The sequence below is a fragment of the Pleurodeles waltl genome, chromosome 9, assembly GCF_031143425.1.
Source record: "Pleurodeles waltl isolate 20211129_DDA chromosome 9, aPleWal1.hap1.20221129, whole genome shotgun sequence".
NCBI lineage: Eukaryota > Metazoa > Chordata > Amphibia > Caudata > Salamandridae > Pleurodeles > Pleurodeles waltl.
Genome location: NC_090448.1, coordinates 697392693 through 697410138, shown reverse-complemented (window position 1 = coordinate 697410138; position 17446 = coordinate 697392693). Strand labels below are relative to the sequence as shown.

Genomic DNA, 17446 nt, shown 5'->3' with positions numbered 1-17446 from the left:
GGAGTGGATGTTGATTTTGCCTTCATAGCTGAGAAATTTTTAACAGCTTAGTGGAGGAAAGGTGATAGTTTGACAGCAGAGAGTTTCTAAATAGTGAATGCATGACTTCATTGTCTCTCTTCAAGATGTTTGTGGTGTATAAAATCTGATTTTACAGCTCCTATTGTTTTTTTCTTTTTTTATCCCTTTAGGGCACCTTTGCAGGAATCCTCATCGGCCTAGCCCAGTTAAACTGTTCTGAACTCAAGTTGAAGAGATTATGCTGTAGAAATGGGTAACACTTCTCTTAGCATCTCTGCTTTCAGATTTTTCTAGTCTTGCTTTGTCCCCTCGTTTTTAAGGTCCATCACTTTAGTGGTGAGATTGTCCCAGCTACTCTCCTTCTTTGTGGATACTGCAAGAGTAAAAGAGAGTATTATGGAACGCTTCCTTTTTATTATGTCATGTTGTGATAAAAACCTGCACTGGCCTACAACCACCGGTCGGTTAGGACAATGTAAACTTTTAATAAGAAAAAGGAAAAAATAAACCATAGCTGTCCCAATCCCACCCTGCTCATTCCCTTCCCATATGTATAACCTATGCTTTACGTAACCTACAGGACCCCATACTGTTTTGATCCCATGCATTGATTTTCTTCTTGCACTTGTCCCCTTACTTATTGTCTTAATTGAGTTTGCTCATGCTCTGTGGTTGGATTCTCCTACTATTTGGTTTGTACTTCTCATTACCTTTAGATATTTTGGTCAGGTGTCCTCTCTAAATTCCATTGCCAAGAAGGATACACATGGTTTCCATAGTATTTCAAACTCTTTCCCTCTGTTCTTCATAGAAATGTTCTCTTACCCTTTTAAGTCCATATCTGAAACAACCAGCACTGACCTGGGGTCAGGAACTGTACTCATTCCCTAATGTGCTACGATCACTTGTTCGACTGATCTTTCAGCAAGACCTAATATTATGCACACTGGGAGTCTTGGGAGATGAATAGCGAGTCAGGGTCCTCTAATACCTCTTCCCAATAACTTTTCAACTTGGAGCAGTTCTATGACAGGTGGATAAGAGTGCCTTTACCTCCACAGTGTCTCTAGCATTTCTTATTTTTCTGATAGAGATTTCTAGTCTCAGATTCCACACCTTTGAAATATTCCCCATGTGTCAGACTGGACCCGTAAATCTTTTAGCTATACCTCTGCGTGGTGGAATGTGGCACCTTGTGGATCTGCACTGACACATTTCCCCTCTGGAAATTAAGTTTGGGGTCTATATAGGTGCCATTTCTGCAAGCTCATATCAGTTCCTTTCTTTCTGTGCCACTCGACACAAATCTGGAGCTCCCTTTGTGTCTCTCAGGAAAACTTTACCTGATATTTCTCCAATGTCACCCCCAAAAACTATAGGCTTCAAGCCCTGTAGGGACAGTCGCAAGCAAATGTCTGGGACTGATCCCCACTAGGTATGCTTGTGGTGCTTGGGGATGAACCATGACTCCAAGGCCTGCACCTATGCTTCGATGAATCTGAAGTCCATCAGGAAACATGAGGCGAAACTCTGTGTTGCCAGGCATAAGAAGACTCCACGACTGGGCCGCTCTTAATCGCTTTTCACATCCAAGGTTCGTTACCAGGCTCGTACCTGTTCCTGGAGTTGTCAGAGCCAATCAGAGGCCATTCTTCATTGTTCTCCAAGTCCTCACGTAAATCTAAGAAGGAACACAAGAAATGCAAGCTAGTCATCACACAGGGAACACATACAGGGCACACTTATGAGCGCTGGGGCCCTGGCTGGCATGGGTCCCAGTGACACATACACTAAAACAACATATATACAGTGAAATATGGGGGTAACATGCCAGGCAAGATGGTACTTTCCTACACAATTCCTACCCCCCCCCCGCCCCCAACAAATGAAGGACAATAAGACTAGGCATGACCTGATGAGTCTTCATTGTCTAAGTGGAAATATCTGGAGAGTCCATCTGCATTGGAGTGGGTACTCCCAGGTCTATGATCCACTGTATAGTCCATTCCCTGTAGAGATATGGACCACCTCAACAATTTAGGGTTTTCACCTTTCATTTGTTTTAGCCAAAGTAGAGGTTTGTGGTCTGTCTGAACAATGAAGTGAGTGCCAAACAGGTATGGCCTCAACTTCTTCAGTGCCCAGACCACAGCAAAGGCCTCCCTCTCTATGGCAGACCAACGCTTTTCTCTAGGGGTCAACTTCCTGCTGATAAAAGCAACAGGTTGATCCTGGCCCTCAGAATTGAGTTGTGATAAGACTGCCCCTACCCCTAATTCAGATGCATCAGTTTGAACAATGAATTTCTTGGAGTAACATGGGCTTTTTAGGACAGGTGCAGTGCGCATGGCCTGTTTGAGCTCCTCAAAAGCTTTCTGACAGCTAGCTGTCCACAATACCTTTTTAGGCATCTTCTTGGAACTGAGATCATTAAGTGGGGCTGCAATGGAGCCATAGTTTTTAATGAATCTCCTTTAATACCCAGTGAGGCCTAAGAAGGCTCTCACCTGGGTCTGAGTCGTAGGGGGAACCCAATCCATGATTGTCTGGATTTTCCCCTGAAGTGGTGCAATCTGTTCTCCACCTACCAGGTGTCCCAGATAAACCACTTTCCCCTGCCCTATCTGGCACTTTGAAGCCTTGATAGTGAGGCCTGCCTTTTGCAGGGCCTCCAAAACTTTCCACAGGTGGACCACGTGATCATCCCAGGTGGAGCTAAAGACAGCTATATTGTCCAGACATGCTGCACTAAAAGCCTCCAACCCTTGCAGGCCTGTATTCACCAACCTCTGAAAAGTGGCAGGTGCATTTTTCAAACCAAAGGGCATTACTGTGAATTGGTAGTGCCCTCCAATAGTTGAAAATGCAGTTTTTGCTTTAGCATCCTCTAATAACTTGATCTGCCAATACCCTACAGTCAAATCAAAGGTGCTTAGATACTTGGCAGATGCCAGTGTATCTATGAGCTCATCTGCCCTGGGTATAGGGTGAGCATCAGTTTTGGTTACCTGGTTGAGACCTCTGTAATCTACACAAAACCTCATCTCCCTTTTCCATCTTTTGACTGAGGCTTTGGTACAAGCACTACAGGAGAGGCCCATGGGCTTTCAGAATGTTCAACCATTCCTAGTTCTAGCATTTTCTGAACTTCTTGTTTTATGCAGTCCCTGACATGGTCAGGCTGCCTATAGATTTTACTTTTGACAGGCATGCTGTCTCCAGTATCTATTGTGTGCTCACACCAGGATGTGGTGCCTGGCACAGTTGAAAAGAGTTCAGAAAACTGACCTAGGAGATTTATGCAGTTGTCTTTCTGCTCAGCAGTAAGACAGTCTGCCAAAACTACACCTTCCACTAGAGCATCCTGTTCTGTGGAAGAGAAGAGATCAGAGAGAGGGTCACTCTCTTCTTCCTGTCCTTCATCTGTTGCCATGAGCAGGGTGAGATCAGCCCTGTCATAGTAGGGTTTTAGGCGATTGACATGAAGCACCCTAAGGGGACTCCTGGCAGTGCCCAGGTCAACCAAATAGGCGACCTCTCCTGTCTTTTCAACAATGAGATGGGGTCCACTCCATTTGTCTTGGAGTGCTCTTGGGGCCACAGGCTTCAATACCCACACCTTCTGTCCTGGTTGGTACTGAATCAGAACAGCCTTCTGGTCATGCCATTGCTTTTGGAGCTCTTGGCTGGCCTGAAGGTTTTTACTGGCCTTTTTCATGTACTCCGCCATTCTGGATCTTAGGCCAAGTACATAGTCCACTATATCTTGCTTAGGAGCCAACCCTCCTTCACAAGTGTTAGGGGACCTCTTACAGGGTGTTCAAATAGGAGTTCAAAGGGGCTGAAGCCCACTCCTTTTTGGGGTACCTCCCTGTAAGCAAAAAGGAGGCAAGGTAACAGGACATCCCATCTCCTCCTGAGTTTTTCAGGAAGTCCCATTATCATTCCTTTGAGAGTTTTATTAAACCTTTCTACCAGTCCATTTGTTTGTGGATGATAAGGTGTGGTGAATTTGTATGTTACCACATGACCTTTAAGTATGCAGTCATAAAGTTGCTACCCTGTCTGATACAACCTCTTTTGGGAAGCCCACCCTGGAAAAGATTCCCAGGAGGGCTTTTGCCACTGCAGGTGCTGTAGTGGTCCCTAGAGGAATAGCTTCAGGGTATCTTGTGGCATGGTCCACTACCACCAAGATAAACCTATTGCCTGAAGCAGTAGGAGGGTCAAGGGGGGCAACTATGTCAACCCCTACCCTTTCAAAGGGAACCCCAACCACAGGTAGTGGAATAAGGGGAGCCTTTGGGGTGCCACCAGTCTTGCCACTGGCTTGGCAGGTCACGCAAGATTTACAAAAATCTTTTATGTCCTCTGACATCCTAGGCCAGTGAAACAGGGGGGACAAGCCTTTCCCATGTTTTAATCTGACCCAAATGTCCAGCCAAAGGAATGTCATGTGCCAGAGTTAGGAGGAACTCTCTGTACTGCAGGGGAATGACCAATCTCCTGGCTGCTCCAGGTTTTGGGTCCCTTGCCTCTGTGTACAAGAGGTTGTCCTCCCAGTAAAAACTATGTGAGTCACTGACATCCCCATTTTGCTGTTTGACAGCTTGCTGTCTGAGACCCTCTAATGTGGCACAGGATTGCTGTGCCACACTCAGCTCCTCCCTGGCAGGCCCCCCTCCACCCAAAAGCTCAGCAGTGTCTGCTGCCAGCTCCTCTGTTGAAGGTTCTGCACAGGGTGGCAATTCTTCTTCCTCAGAAGTTGAATCATCTGTAGAGGGAGGGATAGTGGGTAGGGATTTACCCTTGCTACCCCTAGCTTTAGGGAGCACTTGGTCCATTGTTCTAGGATCCAAGTCACCCTCTCCTTTTTGCTTTTTGGCCTGAGCCCTTGTCAAAGGAAAAATATGCCCAGGAATGCCCAGCATTGCTGCATGAGCCTCCAACTCCACTTCTGCCCAAGCTGATGTCTCTAAATCATTTCCTAATAGACAGTCTACAGGTAAATCTGAAGCAACACAACTTTCTTTGGACCAGTAACCCCTCCCCCCCCAGTTGAGATTCACAACAGCCATGGGGTGGCTAAGAGTGTTGTTATGAGCGTCTGTCACTTGGTACTGGTGACCAAGTAGGTGTTGTTCAGGGTGTACCAGTTTCTCTATTACCATGGTACCTGTGTCCCTGTAGGCCTGAACCTCAACACCATTGATTAGGGGAAGTTGCTTGTACTTATCCATATTAAGGGGACAAGCAACCAAGGTGGCCAAATCAATGGCACCTTCAGAGACTAACACAGCCTCTGTGGTCTCCCTAACAAGACCAACCCCAACTAAATTACCAAAAGTGAGCCCAGCTACTCCCTTGGATTGGCTATTAGTAGGTTTGCTCCCACCGCCACTGCTATTACTAGGGGCACTAGAGGTTGCAATAGGGGTTGTGCTAGTGGGGGGTTTGGTGCTTTTCTTTGGACAACTGGCATCAGTTGTCCAATGGCCTTTTTTTTACTTGATTGATTAGAAGAGGATTTGGACCCACCACCCCCACCAGAGTGTTTTTGTGGGCCTGATGAAGACTCATTTTTAGATTTGTCCCCACCCTTGTCTGAAGACTTACCATCCTTCTTCTTGCCATCCTTGTCACCCCCTGTATGAACTTTTCTGTTCACTCTTGTTCTGACCCATTTGTCTGCCTTCTTTCCCAATTCTTGGGGAGAGGTCAGATTTGAGTCCACTAGATATTGGTGTAACAAATCAGACACACAGTTATTCAGAATATGCTCTCTCAGGATTAGATTGTACAGGCTTTCATAGTCAGAAACTTTACTGCCATGTAACCACCCCTCCAAGGCCTTCACTGAATGGTCAACAAAGTCTACCCAGTCTTGTGAAGACTCCTTTTTGGTTTCTCTGAACTTAATCCTGTATTTTTCAGTGGTTAAGCGAAATCCATCCAAGACTGCATCCTTCAAAACCGCAAAATTATTGGCATCACTTTCTCTAACAGTAAGGAGCCTCTCCCTACCCTTTCCGTTGAAAGGTAGCCATAGGATAGCAGCCCACTGCCTTTGAGGGACCCCCTTCTCCAAGTCTAGGGATTCCCTGTCTAGAGCCAGCTGTTGCTGTTTAAGCTTCAGTCTGGTCTCTTCCACTCTCAACTTATTGAGTTCCCTTTCTAACAATTTGTCTTGAAGGTCTGTGGGTTGGGAATGCTTGGACACAGAAGAAATATTGGATTCAACAGAGGGAGACCTGCCTCTAACAGATTGCACTCTAACAACCTGGCCTTCTTGAACAAAACCATCCCTACTATGATGGGAGCTTCTATTACTACCAGTATTGCTAGGTGGTCTGCTAAGGGGTAGATTAGGAAGAGAACCCTGTACACCTCCCTCAAGGGGCTCCCCTGAGTCAGAGTGTGAGCTATCTCCTAACTTCTCAATTGAAGTGCCACCCTGGGACTTATCATTCTCAATGAGCATGTTAGACAGACATTCTCTAGAAGGGTTCTTTCCTACCACTAAACCTCTATCAATGCAGAGACTCCTTAGGCTCTTAAAGTTAAGATTGTCATAAGTCGTATTGACCATTTTAAGAGAAGTTCCTACATCAGACATGATAGAAGAAGGTTTAGAGACAGTGAGAAGAGAGAAAAAGTTTCAGGACTTTTTAAAGAACAGAAAAAAAAAAGACTTTTTCAAACTTTTGAAACTTTTTGAAAGTTTAGGAGTACTTTTCAGCACTTAGCAGATAGTGTAAGAGAAGAAAAGCAAAACGTTTTGGTTAGGTGTACATACACTGAACTTGTTTTGTATATTATTCTCTTATGAAAAGTACAAAATGACAAAGTGGTAAGTAGTTGCAAGTACTTATCCCACCGCTGCACAACCAATGTAGGAGGCTGGCCTGGCTTGTAGTGGGTACCAAGGGTTACTTACACTCTGTACCAGGTCCAGTTATCCCTTATTAGTGTAGAAGAGGTGTTTCTAGCAGCTTGGGCTGATAGAAGGTAGCTATAGCAGAGCAGCTTAGGCTCAACTAGGAGACATGCAAAGCTCCTACTATACCACTGGTGTCATATGCACAATATCATAAGAAAACACAATACACAGATATACTTAAAATAAAGGTACTTTATTTTTATGACAATATGCCAAACGTATCTCAGTGAGTACCCTCAGTATGAGGATGCCAAATATACACAAGATATATGTACACAATACCAAAAATAGGCAGTAATAGCAAAAGGAAGTAATGCAAGCAGTGTAAAGTTACAATAGATTGCAATAGGAGCACATAGGTATAGGGGCAACACAAACCATATACTCCAAAAGTGGAATGCGAACCACGAATGGACCCCAAACCTATGTGAGCTTGTAGAGGGTCGCTGGGGCTGTAAGAAAACAGTGAGGGTTAGAAAAATAGCCCACCCCAAGACCCTGTAAGGTAGGTGTAAAGTGCACCTTCAACCCCCAGAGAGCACCGAAGTCCTGATAGGGGGATTCTGCAATGAAAACCAACAACAGTGGATTTCCGGACCTGAGTACCTGTAAGACAAGGGGACCAAGTCCAAGAGTCGCGACAGTGTCGAGAGTGGGCAGGAGCCCAGGAAATGCCAGCTGAGGGTGCAAGGAAGCTGCCACCGGATGGAAGAAGCTTGGTGTTTTGCAAGGACGAAGAGGACTAGGAACTTCCCCTTTGGAGGATGGATGTCCCACGTCGTGAAGAAGCTTGCAGAGGTGTTCCCATGCAGAAAGACCGCAAACAAGCCTTGCTAGCTGCAAGAGTCGCGGTTAGGTTTTTTTTGGATGCTGCTGTGGCCCAGGAGGGACCAGGATGTCGCCACTTGGATGAGGAGACAGAGGGGGCGCCCAGAAAGTCAGGGAGCCCTCACAGAAGCAGGCAGCACCCGCAGAAGTACCGGAACAGGCACTTAGAAGAGGAGTGAACCGGAGTCCAGCCGAAGTCAGAAAAGGGAGTCCCACGACCCCGGAGGACAACTCAGAAGGTTGTGCACTGCAGGTTAGAATGTCGGGGACCCAGGCTTGGCTGTGCACGAAGGAAATCCTGGAGAAGTGCACAGGAGCCAGAGCAGCTGCAAATCATGCGGTACCCAGCAATGCAGTCTAGCGTGGGGAGGCAAGGACCTACCTCCACCAAACTTGGACTGAAGAGCCAATCGACTGTGGGAGTCACTTGGACAGAGTTGCGGAGTTCCAGGGACCACGCTCGTCGTGCTGAGAGGGGACCCAGAGGACCGGTGATGCAGTATTTTGCTGCCTGCGGTTGCAGGGGGAAGATTCCATCGACCCACGGGAGATTTCTTCAGAGCTCCTGGTGCAAGAAGGAGGCAAGCTACCCCCAGAGCATGCACCACCAGGAAACAGGCGAGAAAGCCGGCAGGATGAAGCAATACAAGGTTGCAGTAGTCGTCTTTGCTACTTTGTTGCGGTTTTGCAGGCGTCCTGAGCAGTCAGCAGTCGATCCTTTGGCAGAAGGTGAAGAGGGAGATGCAGAGGAACTCTGGAGAGCTCTTGCATTCGGTATCTGAAGAATTCCCCAGAGCAGAGACCCTAAATAGCCAGAAAAGGAGGTTTGGCTACCTAGGAAGGAGGTTAGGCTAGTAGGACAGGTAAGAGCCTATCAGAAGGAGTCTCTGACATCACCTGCTGGCCCTGGCCACTCAGAGCAGTCCAGTGTGCCAGCACACCTCTGAATCCAAGATGGCAGAGGTCTGGGGCACGCTGGAGGAGCTCTGGGCACTCCCCTGGGAGGTGCAGGTCAGGGCAGTGGTCACTCCCCTTTCCTTTGTCCATTTTCGCGCCAGAACAGGGCTGGGGATCCCTGAACCGGTGTAGACTGGCTTATGCAGAGATGGGCACCATCTGTGCCCATCAAAGCATTTCCAGAGGCTGGGGGAGGCTACTCCTCCCCAGCCCTCACACCTTTTTCCAAAGGGAGAGGGTGTAACACCCTCTCTCTGAGGAAGTCCTTTGTTCTGCCTTCCTGGGCCAGGCCTGGCTGGACCCCAGGAGGGCAGAAACCTGTCTGAGGGGTTGGCAGCAGCAGCAGCTGCAGTGAAACCCCGGGAAAGGCAGTTTGGCAGTACCCGGGTCTGTGCTAGAGACTCGGGGGATCATGGAATTGTCTCCCCATTGCCAGAATGGCATTGGGGTGACAATTCCATGATCTTAGACATGTTACATGGCCATGTTCGGAGTTACCATTGTGACGCCATACATAGGTAGTGACCTATGTATAGTGCACACGTGAAATGGTGTCCCCGCACTCACAAAGTCCGGGGAATTTGCCATGAACAATGTGGGGGCACCTTGGCTAGTGCCAGGGTGCCCACACACTAAGTAACTTTGCACCCAACCTTCACCAGGTGAAGGTTAGACATATAGGTGACTTATAAGTTACTTAAGTGCAGTGGTAAATGGCTGTGAAATAACGTGAACGTTATTTCACTCAGGCTGCAGTGTCAGGCCTGTGTAAGAATTGTCAGAGCTCCCTATGGGTGGCAAAAGAAATGCTGCAGCCCATAGGCATCTCCTGGAACCCCAATACCCTGGGTACCTCAGAACCATATACTAGGGAATTATAAGGGTGTTCCAGTAGGCCTATGTGAATTGGTGAAATTGGTTACTAGCCTGTTAGTGACAATTTGGAAAGCAGAGAGAGCATAACCACTGAGGTTCTGGTTAGCAGAGCCTCAGTGAGACAGTTAGTCATCACACAGGGAACACATACAGGGCACACTTATGAGCATTGGGGCCCTGGCTGGCAGGGTCCCAGTGACACATACACTAAAACAACATATATACAGTGAAATATGGGGGTAACATGCCAGGCAAGATGGTGCTTTCCTGCACAAGCGGAGTTCTGCTCCCTTGTGCTACTAGAATTCACCTGAGCAGACTTGGGGGTGGCTCCACACTCCTTGATCTCAGTCCTGAAGTCAGCCGACTTCATTCCTGCAACTTGTGACAGCACAACCTGACTTTCTGTGGCCAAATGCCAAGCTGCCTCACATTGCAGAGATCTACGTAGCTGTGCTCCTGCTCTTCGGGTCCCTACTGACTCCCTCTGCCGCACCCCCGGGGCCCAAGGAGAGCCACAAGACCTTCCTTCAGGAGTACCACCGGTGGGCTTGCCTTCGATGCCAGCTGGACCCTCTGAGCCAGTCTTGCCTCTGGCTGCACTCTTGACCCCGCTTTCAGCACCAAGAACTGTTCTGGCCCTGGGGTTCCTCGATGCCAATGCTGACTCAATCGATAATGAGGAGGGGGGCCACGTCGTTCTCTTCACTGTCAAGTCGGTGACGATCTGACCTTGACAGAAGTCGCACTCAAATTCAGCCAAGGCGCATATTGCTCCATTGGACAAACTAGCCACTCAGAGGAGGCCGCCCACTTTACACTCCCTATTTGACACTGATTCTGGTCACTATGACTAGAATAATGAGTTTCCCCAGCCCTACAATGTTGATAATTGATACAGGAATGTACAAAGTTCTAGTGGCCTCAAAACCTCGCAAGAGACTGATTTATTTTTTTGTCTCCTTGAGGTGCCGCACAGGAATCTGCCTCTTATGCTATTGCTATGCGTAGAGCTGCTGAACTTCCCGATCTCTACCTCCCCACCAAGGAGGTGAAAACGAATGTTCTTACTGAGGTCCTACAACCAGGAGAAACTTCTGCTGAGCCTTTTGTCCCATTTAATGAGGTACTGATGAACACTTTATTAGGGGCCTATGCCAAACCTGTCAATTGACAAATTGCGAGGTTCCTTTGTCCTGTTTCAGGTGACTCTGCTGTCCCACCACTCTTTAGGACACAGAACATAAGCAAATGGAAAAGTACACCAAGCTGGTCTTTTTCCTTCACCAGCCAGGCCTGGCACTCTGTCATCGCCATCTGCTTGTTAGGGCACTACTTCCATGCTCTTTGGGATTCAGTGGCAAAATCCTCCCTAGGGTGCTTTGCAGCCTTCACTCTGTCCTGGCCCAAGCAATTGAGGATGGTCATAATGCAGCCAAGTTCACATTTCCTTGTGGCTTGGACACCACAGATTCCATCAGGCTGGCTACTACAGCCAGTGTTGCTGTTCACCTCTATATGTGGCTTTGATCAACTGGGTTCTCCGGCAAACCCAGTCCTACCGGATGGCCGTACCTTTTGACGGACTCACCTTTTTGGGGACAAGGTTGATTCTGATATTCAGCATTTTAAAGAGAGCAGGGCTACCACTCGGTCTCTGAGCCTCTCTGCGACTGCTTGCCAGTCATACCAGTTCCAGTGCTCCTTTCATGGTTTTGGATAAGGCACCCCTTCCCGCTAGCCAGTTCAACCAGTTAAGGGCAACCAGCAATTTCACTGTTGCTGCTGAGGTTCCCACTGCCCATGTATCCAAGTTGAGCATTCCATCCACACTACTAACCCCCACATAAACAGCCCTTCCTGTTAAAACTCCGTAACGTGCTCTTGTCAGAGCACATCCACCCAGAGGCAGGCAGAATCTAGTGAGTCTTTCTCTTTTGGCAAGCAATCACTTTGGACAGGTAGGACCTGCAGATAGTTTGCAGAAGTATGCTCTTCATTTCTTCCCCACCTTACCTTCCACCATCCCCCCAATGACTGACAGAGGACCATCTCCCCACTTTGCAGCAGGAAGTGCAAGCACTTAAGGCCAAAGGGGCTGTTGAGAGGGTGCTGTCATCAGAAGAAGGGTGTAGTTGCTTATCCCCCTACTTTCTGGTACCAAGAAGGACTGAGGCTTTTTGGCCATATTAGGCCTGCACCCTCTTAATGCCTTCTTCCAAAAGAATTATTTTAGAATGCTGACCCTGGTCCAGGTCTTGTCTGCCCTCGACCCTGTCAACTGTATGATGGCGTGTTGAACCTGCAGGGTGCCTATTTTCAAATTCCCATCCTGCGGGCCACTGGCATTACTTTCAGTTCATTGTGGGACAGGAGCATTTCCAGTTTGCTGTGCTCCTTTTTGGTCTCATCAGTGCCCCTTAGCTGTTCACAAAGGTTATGGCAATGGTGGCAGCTCATCTTTCAAGGTCTGGGGGTACCAGTCCTCTCATACCTTGATGACTGGCCATTAAAGGCAGGTTTGCCCAAGGCAGCTGTCAACCACCTCCAAACTATGACAATCTTCCTGTCATCTTTGGAGTTAATTTTCAGCATGCCAAAGTTACACTTTACTCCTTCTTAGCCGCTCCCCTTCATTGGATCCATTCTGGACACAGGTTTTGTGCCTGTGAGCTTCGTAGCTGGGGCAATAATTACAAAGCAGATGTTTTTAAATTATCAAATGGGGATCTGGGCCCTTGAGTTAACTCAAACAGTCCTCACGTCTGATCTCAGTGAGATAGATAGCTGTCTCTATGCTGCGATAACTTAGGTGAGAGCCCTTGGCGCTGGGGGACTACTCCAGCCTCTCTCAGTTGTATGGTTCACTTGGTGGGGCTGTTGATATGGCCTAAATTGCAGACACACGAATTTGCATGTTCTACATGCTTGAAGCTTCTCTGTTTTTAGGAGGTGCCGGCCCCCACAGCTTGTCAGCATTCATCCTTCAGATGCCTCTACCTCAGGAGTTGCACATCTTGACAGTTCCCTGCCCTTCCCCACCTCCTCCAAGCCAGGCTAGTTACCCCGAGGCTTTAATTGCATACCAAGAGTACTACTATCTGTTTCAGAGTCCTTGGCTGGTTCAAAACTGGTCAGGGGAGCGACTCCCCTTGGGTAGCTAGTCCTAGCCCTCAGCTCAGGGTACTAGAGTGTAGTTTATGGCACGTGGGGGCATCTTAATGTGCTTTGCACCCAGCTACTTACCAAGAAATTCCCTCAGTAGTTTCTGTCCTCTTTCCTCTCAAGTGATTCTGCATGTGGTTTAGGAAGGGTGACCATCTCACTCTTTGTCATCACGAATGAGGTATACATTCCTAGACTTTTAACAAACAAATAATTGCTAACAGGTGTGTTAGTCTATGTATGTCAATAAAAGCGAAACAAGGACTACAAATCCCAGAATGCATTAGGTTGTCCCACGAATGTGCCAGATTGGGAACAGCATCCGTGATGATATTGTGGGAGATGGTCACCCTGATGTGGTTGCTCCCTTCCAGCCCTCCATCCCCTAGTGTGTTCCCTGCTCACTGAGCACTCCCCCCCTCTTCTCTCTCTGTCTCCTAGCTGGGAGTGTAGTTCCCTCCTCTCACTTTTGAGCATTTTTTTTTTTTGTTGCCACTTGGTGTTGACTTTGGGGTCAGTGCTGTGAGATGTAGATCTACACTCAATGTGCCCTTGGTTCGCAGGAACAGATTCGCGGAAACAGTTTCTATCTTTGAGGGGATATTGGGAGGAGCGTGATACCTCCTCTGGTTTTCACTCTACTTGGTGGGTTCCAGCGGCACGTTAGTGGCCGCCCATGCATTGGGTTTAGGGTAACCACCTGTCCTTTATTTTTACTGACCGTTTGTTATTTCGGACAAATGACCGTTGTCTGTTATTGTTTTTATAACGGACAACATTTCTCTGTAGTTTTAAAGTTTGCCAGGGTGAGTTCCTGCCTTGTGCCTTTGAATTCTTCCTGTCTGGCCCCTCTGCTCTAGAAGCAACACCCTGTGCTTGTTTGCTTTTGCTTAATTATTTCTGGTTTTCGATTCTTGTCAAGGGGCAGCTTATCAGGAGTTTCAAATGTGAGGTAGTCCAGGGTGATTTCACTGCTGCAGAGCTGTTTAATGTGCCTGAGCATCAGGGTCCTGTGATGCACAAAATACGGTCATATCTGTAGTGGTTGAAAGCACAAGATGCATCTGCTCTTGTGTGCGCTGATATGCACTGCTGCAGAAGGCATTCGATTGGAAGGGTTTATTTCAGATACTCTAAGTATACACATTTCCTAAGCAGTTTATAACCTTTCTCTAAAATATTTACACAGTCGCAGCTGTGAGAATTATCATTAATTCTAAAGACACAGAGACTAATAATTAGCAGAAGAACCCGCCAAGGGTGTCCGATGGTTGCCCACGTTATGTACCCTCTTCGTTGAACATTTGTATGGGTACTTGGCATTGATGACTCAATTCGTCCTCGCAGAGGGTCTCAAAATTAAACTTATTTGCGTCCGATATTTTAAAACTAGAAGCTGAGCAACTAGATATTCGAAGGGCATTAGATAGAATGTATGAATTTACCTTAGTAGGGAGTTATGAAATACATCATTCAAAGTCTGAAATGTTACTATTTGATGCCAGTGAGAGTAATCTTTCGAGGCAGTTGAGACAACAATTCTCTTATACACGCCTCTTTCGTTATTTAGTAATGTTTGTTTCTTGTAATTTTTCTGAGCTATATGAATGAAATAATATTTTTACATTAAGAAAGATTCGAAATTTTCTAAGCTAATGGCATTTACTGCCTATATCTTCAGTTGATAGCTTTGTCTTAATACAAATGTCATTTTTATCTTTATTTTTGCTAACTTGCCAATAAGATAAATCAAACTTCTTTTCAATTAATTGATTTTTTACTAAGAAGTTATCTCTGCAATAATAAACGTCCACAACTACAAATTTAAGCTTTGCAATTAAATTAGGAGCATGGGGGCCTCACACTGTCTCATTTTAGTCTTTACTATCAAGCCACTTTGTTAGATAGCCTTGCTCGAATGAACTATGAAGTTTTGTTTTTATATCAACTTCTTTCTAAATATGAAGATTAGAGAATCTGAAATTGAGCTGCCTCCTTTTTTGTTTTATAAATCAGCGAGTCTTCCTAAAAAGACTACATATGAGTCACTGTGTGCGATGATTTTTCAGTTAAAACAGATCCTTAAACAATGTCATATCCCTAGCTGCCGTTTGTTTATATCCTTGAAGGATTGTCTTAATCTAGGTTTGTAGATATCGAAGAGTTCAATCCACAAGTGGAAAGCAAATGGAGTCAATCATATTGGGGATTTCATTGGACTTCAATTCTGGGTATCCTGGCTACAGGTTAGTCAGAACCTACAGGGAAATAACTCACTGTTGTGTTTCAGTTTTGCCTAGATAAGTAGATTTTAAAAAGCACTTTCATGTGATACATTATTTTGTCTACACGATTGTTAAATTACTCTTAAAAGTGTGGTGTCAGACGTTGTTATAAGGTGTTGCATCAAAACGTTCACATCTCAGTTGTTCCCAACATCTTAGAGAAAATTAAAAAAAAATACAGATTGTATCATAACCACTAATCAATGGCATGTGATCTGCAAATTGGACTATAAATCATTGTGGGCAGCTAATTTTACAAGCTACATGTTTTTTTTAGCTTGTCCTCTACTGACCGAATTTTGACAGGACACATTCCAGTGTATTAGCCGTATATTGGGCAAAAATGCCCAGCATGATCAAATATATCATTTTATTTGGCTATTTTGGAAATGTGAAATAGATTTTTTTTAATCTGCACAGTATTTCATATTTTTTGCAGTTTCAATTACACGATCTATTATGCTCCAATGTTGGAAATCAAGTGTTATTTCTGCAATGGGGGAGTGGAATACTGTAGGAAAATGGCTTCCTGTTTCAGTTACCCCCCACGTTTTGCCTGATATTGATGCTGACTTGACTGAGAAGTGTGCTGGGACCCTGCTAACCAGGCCCCAGCACCAGTGTTCTTTCACTAAAAATGTACCATTATTTCCACAATTGGCACACCCTTCGCACACAGGTAAGTCCCTTGTAAAAGGTACCAGTGGTACGAAGGATCCTGTGACCAGGAAAGGTCCCTAAGGGCTGCAGCTTGTGTTGTGCCACCCTAAGGGGCCCTTCACCTAACACATGCACACTGCCGTTGCACATTGTGTGTGTTGGTGGGGAGAAAAAGACAAAGTCGACATGGCATCCCCCTCAGGATGCCATGCACACAAAATACTGCCTGTGGCATAGGTAAGTCACCCCTCTAGCAGGCCTTACAGCCCTAAGGCAGGGTGCACTATACCACAGGTGAGGGCATAGCTGCACGAGCAATATGCCCCTACAGTGTCTAATTCTATTCTTAGACATTGTAAGTACAGTGTGGCCATATTAAGTATATGGTGTGGGAGTTTGTCAAAACGAACTCCACAGCTCCATAATGGCTACACTGAATACTGGGAAGTTTGGTATCAAACTTCTCAGATTAATAAACCCACACTGATGCCAGTGCTGGATGTATTAGCAAATGCACATAGAGGGCATCTTAGAAGATGCCCTCTGTATTTTACCCAATCCTTCAGTGCAGGACTGACTGGTCTGTGCCAGCCTGCCCCTGAGATGAGTTTCTGACCCCCTGGGGTGAGAGCCTTTGTGCTCTCTGAGGCAAGAAACAAAGCCTGCACTGGGTGGAGGTGCTTAACTCTTCCCCCCTGCAGGAACTGTAACACCTAGCAGTGAGCCTCAAAGGCTCAGGCTTCGTGTTACAATGCCTCAGGGGACTCCAGCTAGTGGAGATGCCCGCCCCCTGGACACAGACCCCACTTTTGGAGGCAAGTCCAGAGGTGATAATGAGAAGACCAAGGAGGAGTCACCTACCAGTCAGGACAGCCCCTAAGATCCCCTGAGCTGAGGTGACCCCTGCCTTTAGAAATCCTCCATCTTGGGTTATGAGGATTCTCCCAATAGAAATAGGGATGTGCCCCCCTCCCCTCAGGGAGGAGGAGCAAGGAGGGTGTAGCTACATTCGAGGACAGTAGCCATCGGCTACTGCCCCCCAGACCTAAACACACCCCTAAATTCAATATTTAGGGGCGACCCTGAACTCAGGAAATCAGATTTCTGCAACCTGAAGAAAGAAGGAGGACTGGTGACCTGAAAGCCCCGTGGAGACGACAGAGACACCAACTGAGTTGTCCCCTGCCCTACCGGCCCATCTCCAGACTCAAAGAATGTGCACAGCGACGGATCCATTGGGGCCAGCGACCTCTGAGGACTGAAAGGACTGCCCTTCACCTAAAAGAGCAAGAAACTCCTGAGAACAGCAGCACTTTTCAGAAACTGCAACAACTTTGCAACTTTGAGGCAACATTTAAAGAGACTCTCAGTTCCCGCCAGAAGCGGAAATCTTCACACTCTGCACCCAACGTCCCCGACTCGAGTTTGGAGAAACCAACACTGCAGAGATGACTCCCAGGCGACTCCAACGACGTGGACACCCTGAGTCGACCTCCCTACACCCCCACAGCAACTCCTGCAGAGAGGATCCAGAGGCTCCCACTGAACGCGACTGCCTGTAACAAAGGAACCCAATGCCTGGACCAAGCACTGCACCCGCAGCCCCCAGGACCGAGAGGAACCACCTACCAGTGCAGGGGTGACCAGCAGGCGGCTCTCATCCTAGCCCAGTCGATGGCTGGCCCGAGAAGCCCCCCGTGCCATGCCTGCCTTG

At 46.9% G+C, this 17446-nt stretch overlaps 1 protein-coding gene across 1 annotated transcript in view; it reads left to right on the top strand.

Annotated features, from left to right (window-relative positions):
• Positions 1–17446, top strand: part of ATG2A (autophagy related 2A) — a 2189461-nt gene that overhangs the window by 1811607 nt on the left and 360408 nt on the right. The window contains exon 38 of the mRNA XM_069207806.1: positions 192–274. Coding sequence (XP_069063907.1) covers positions 192–274 — 83 coding nt within the window. The remainder of the gene's footprint in view (positions 1–191; positions 275–17446) is intronic.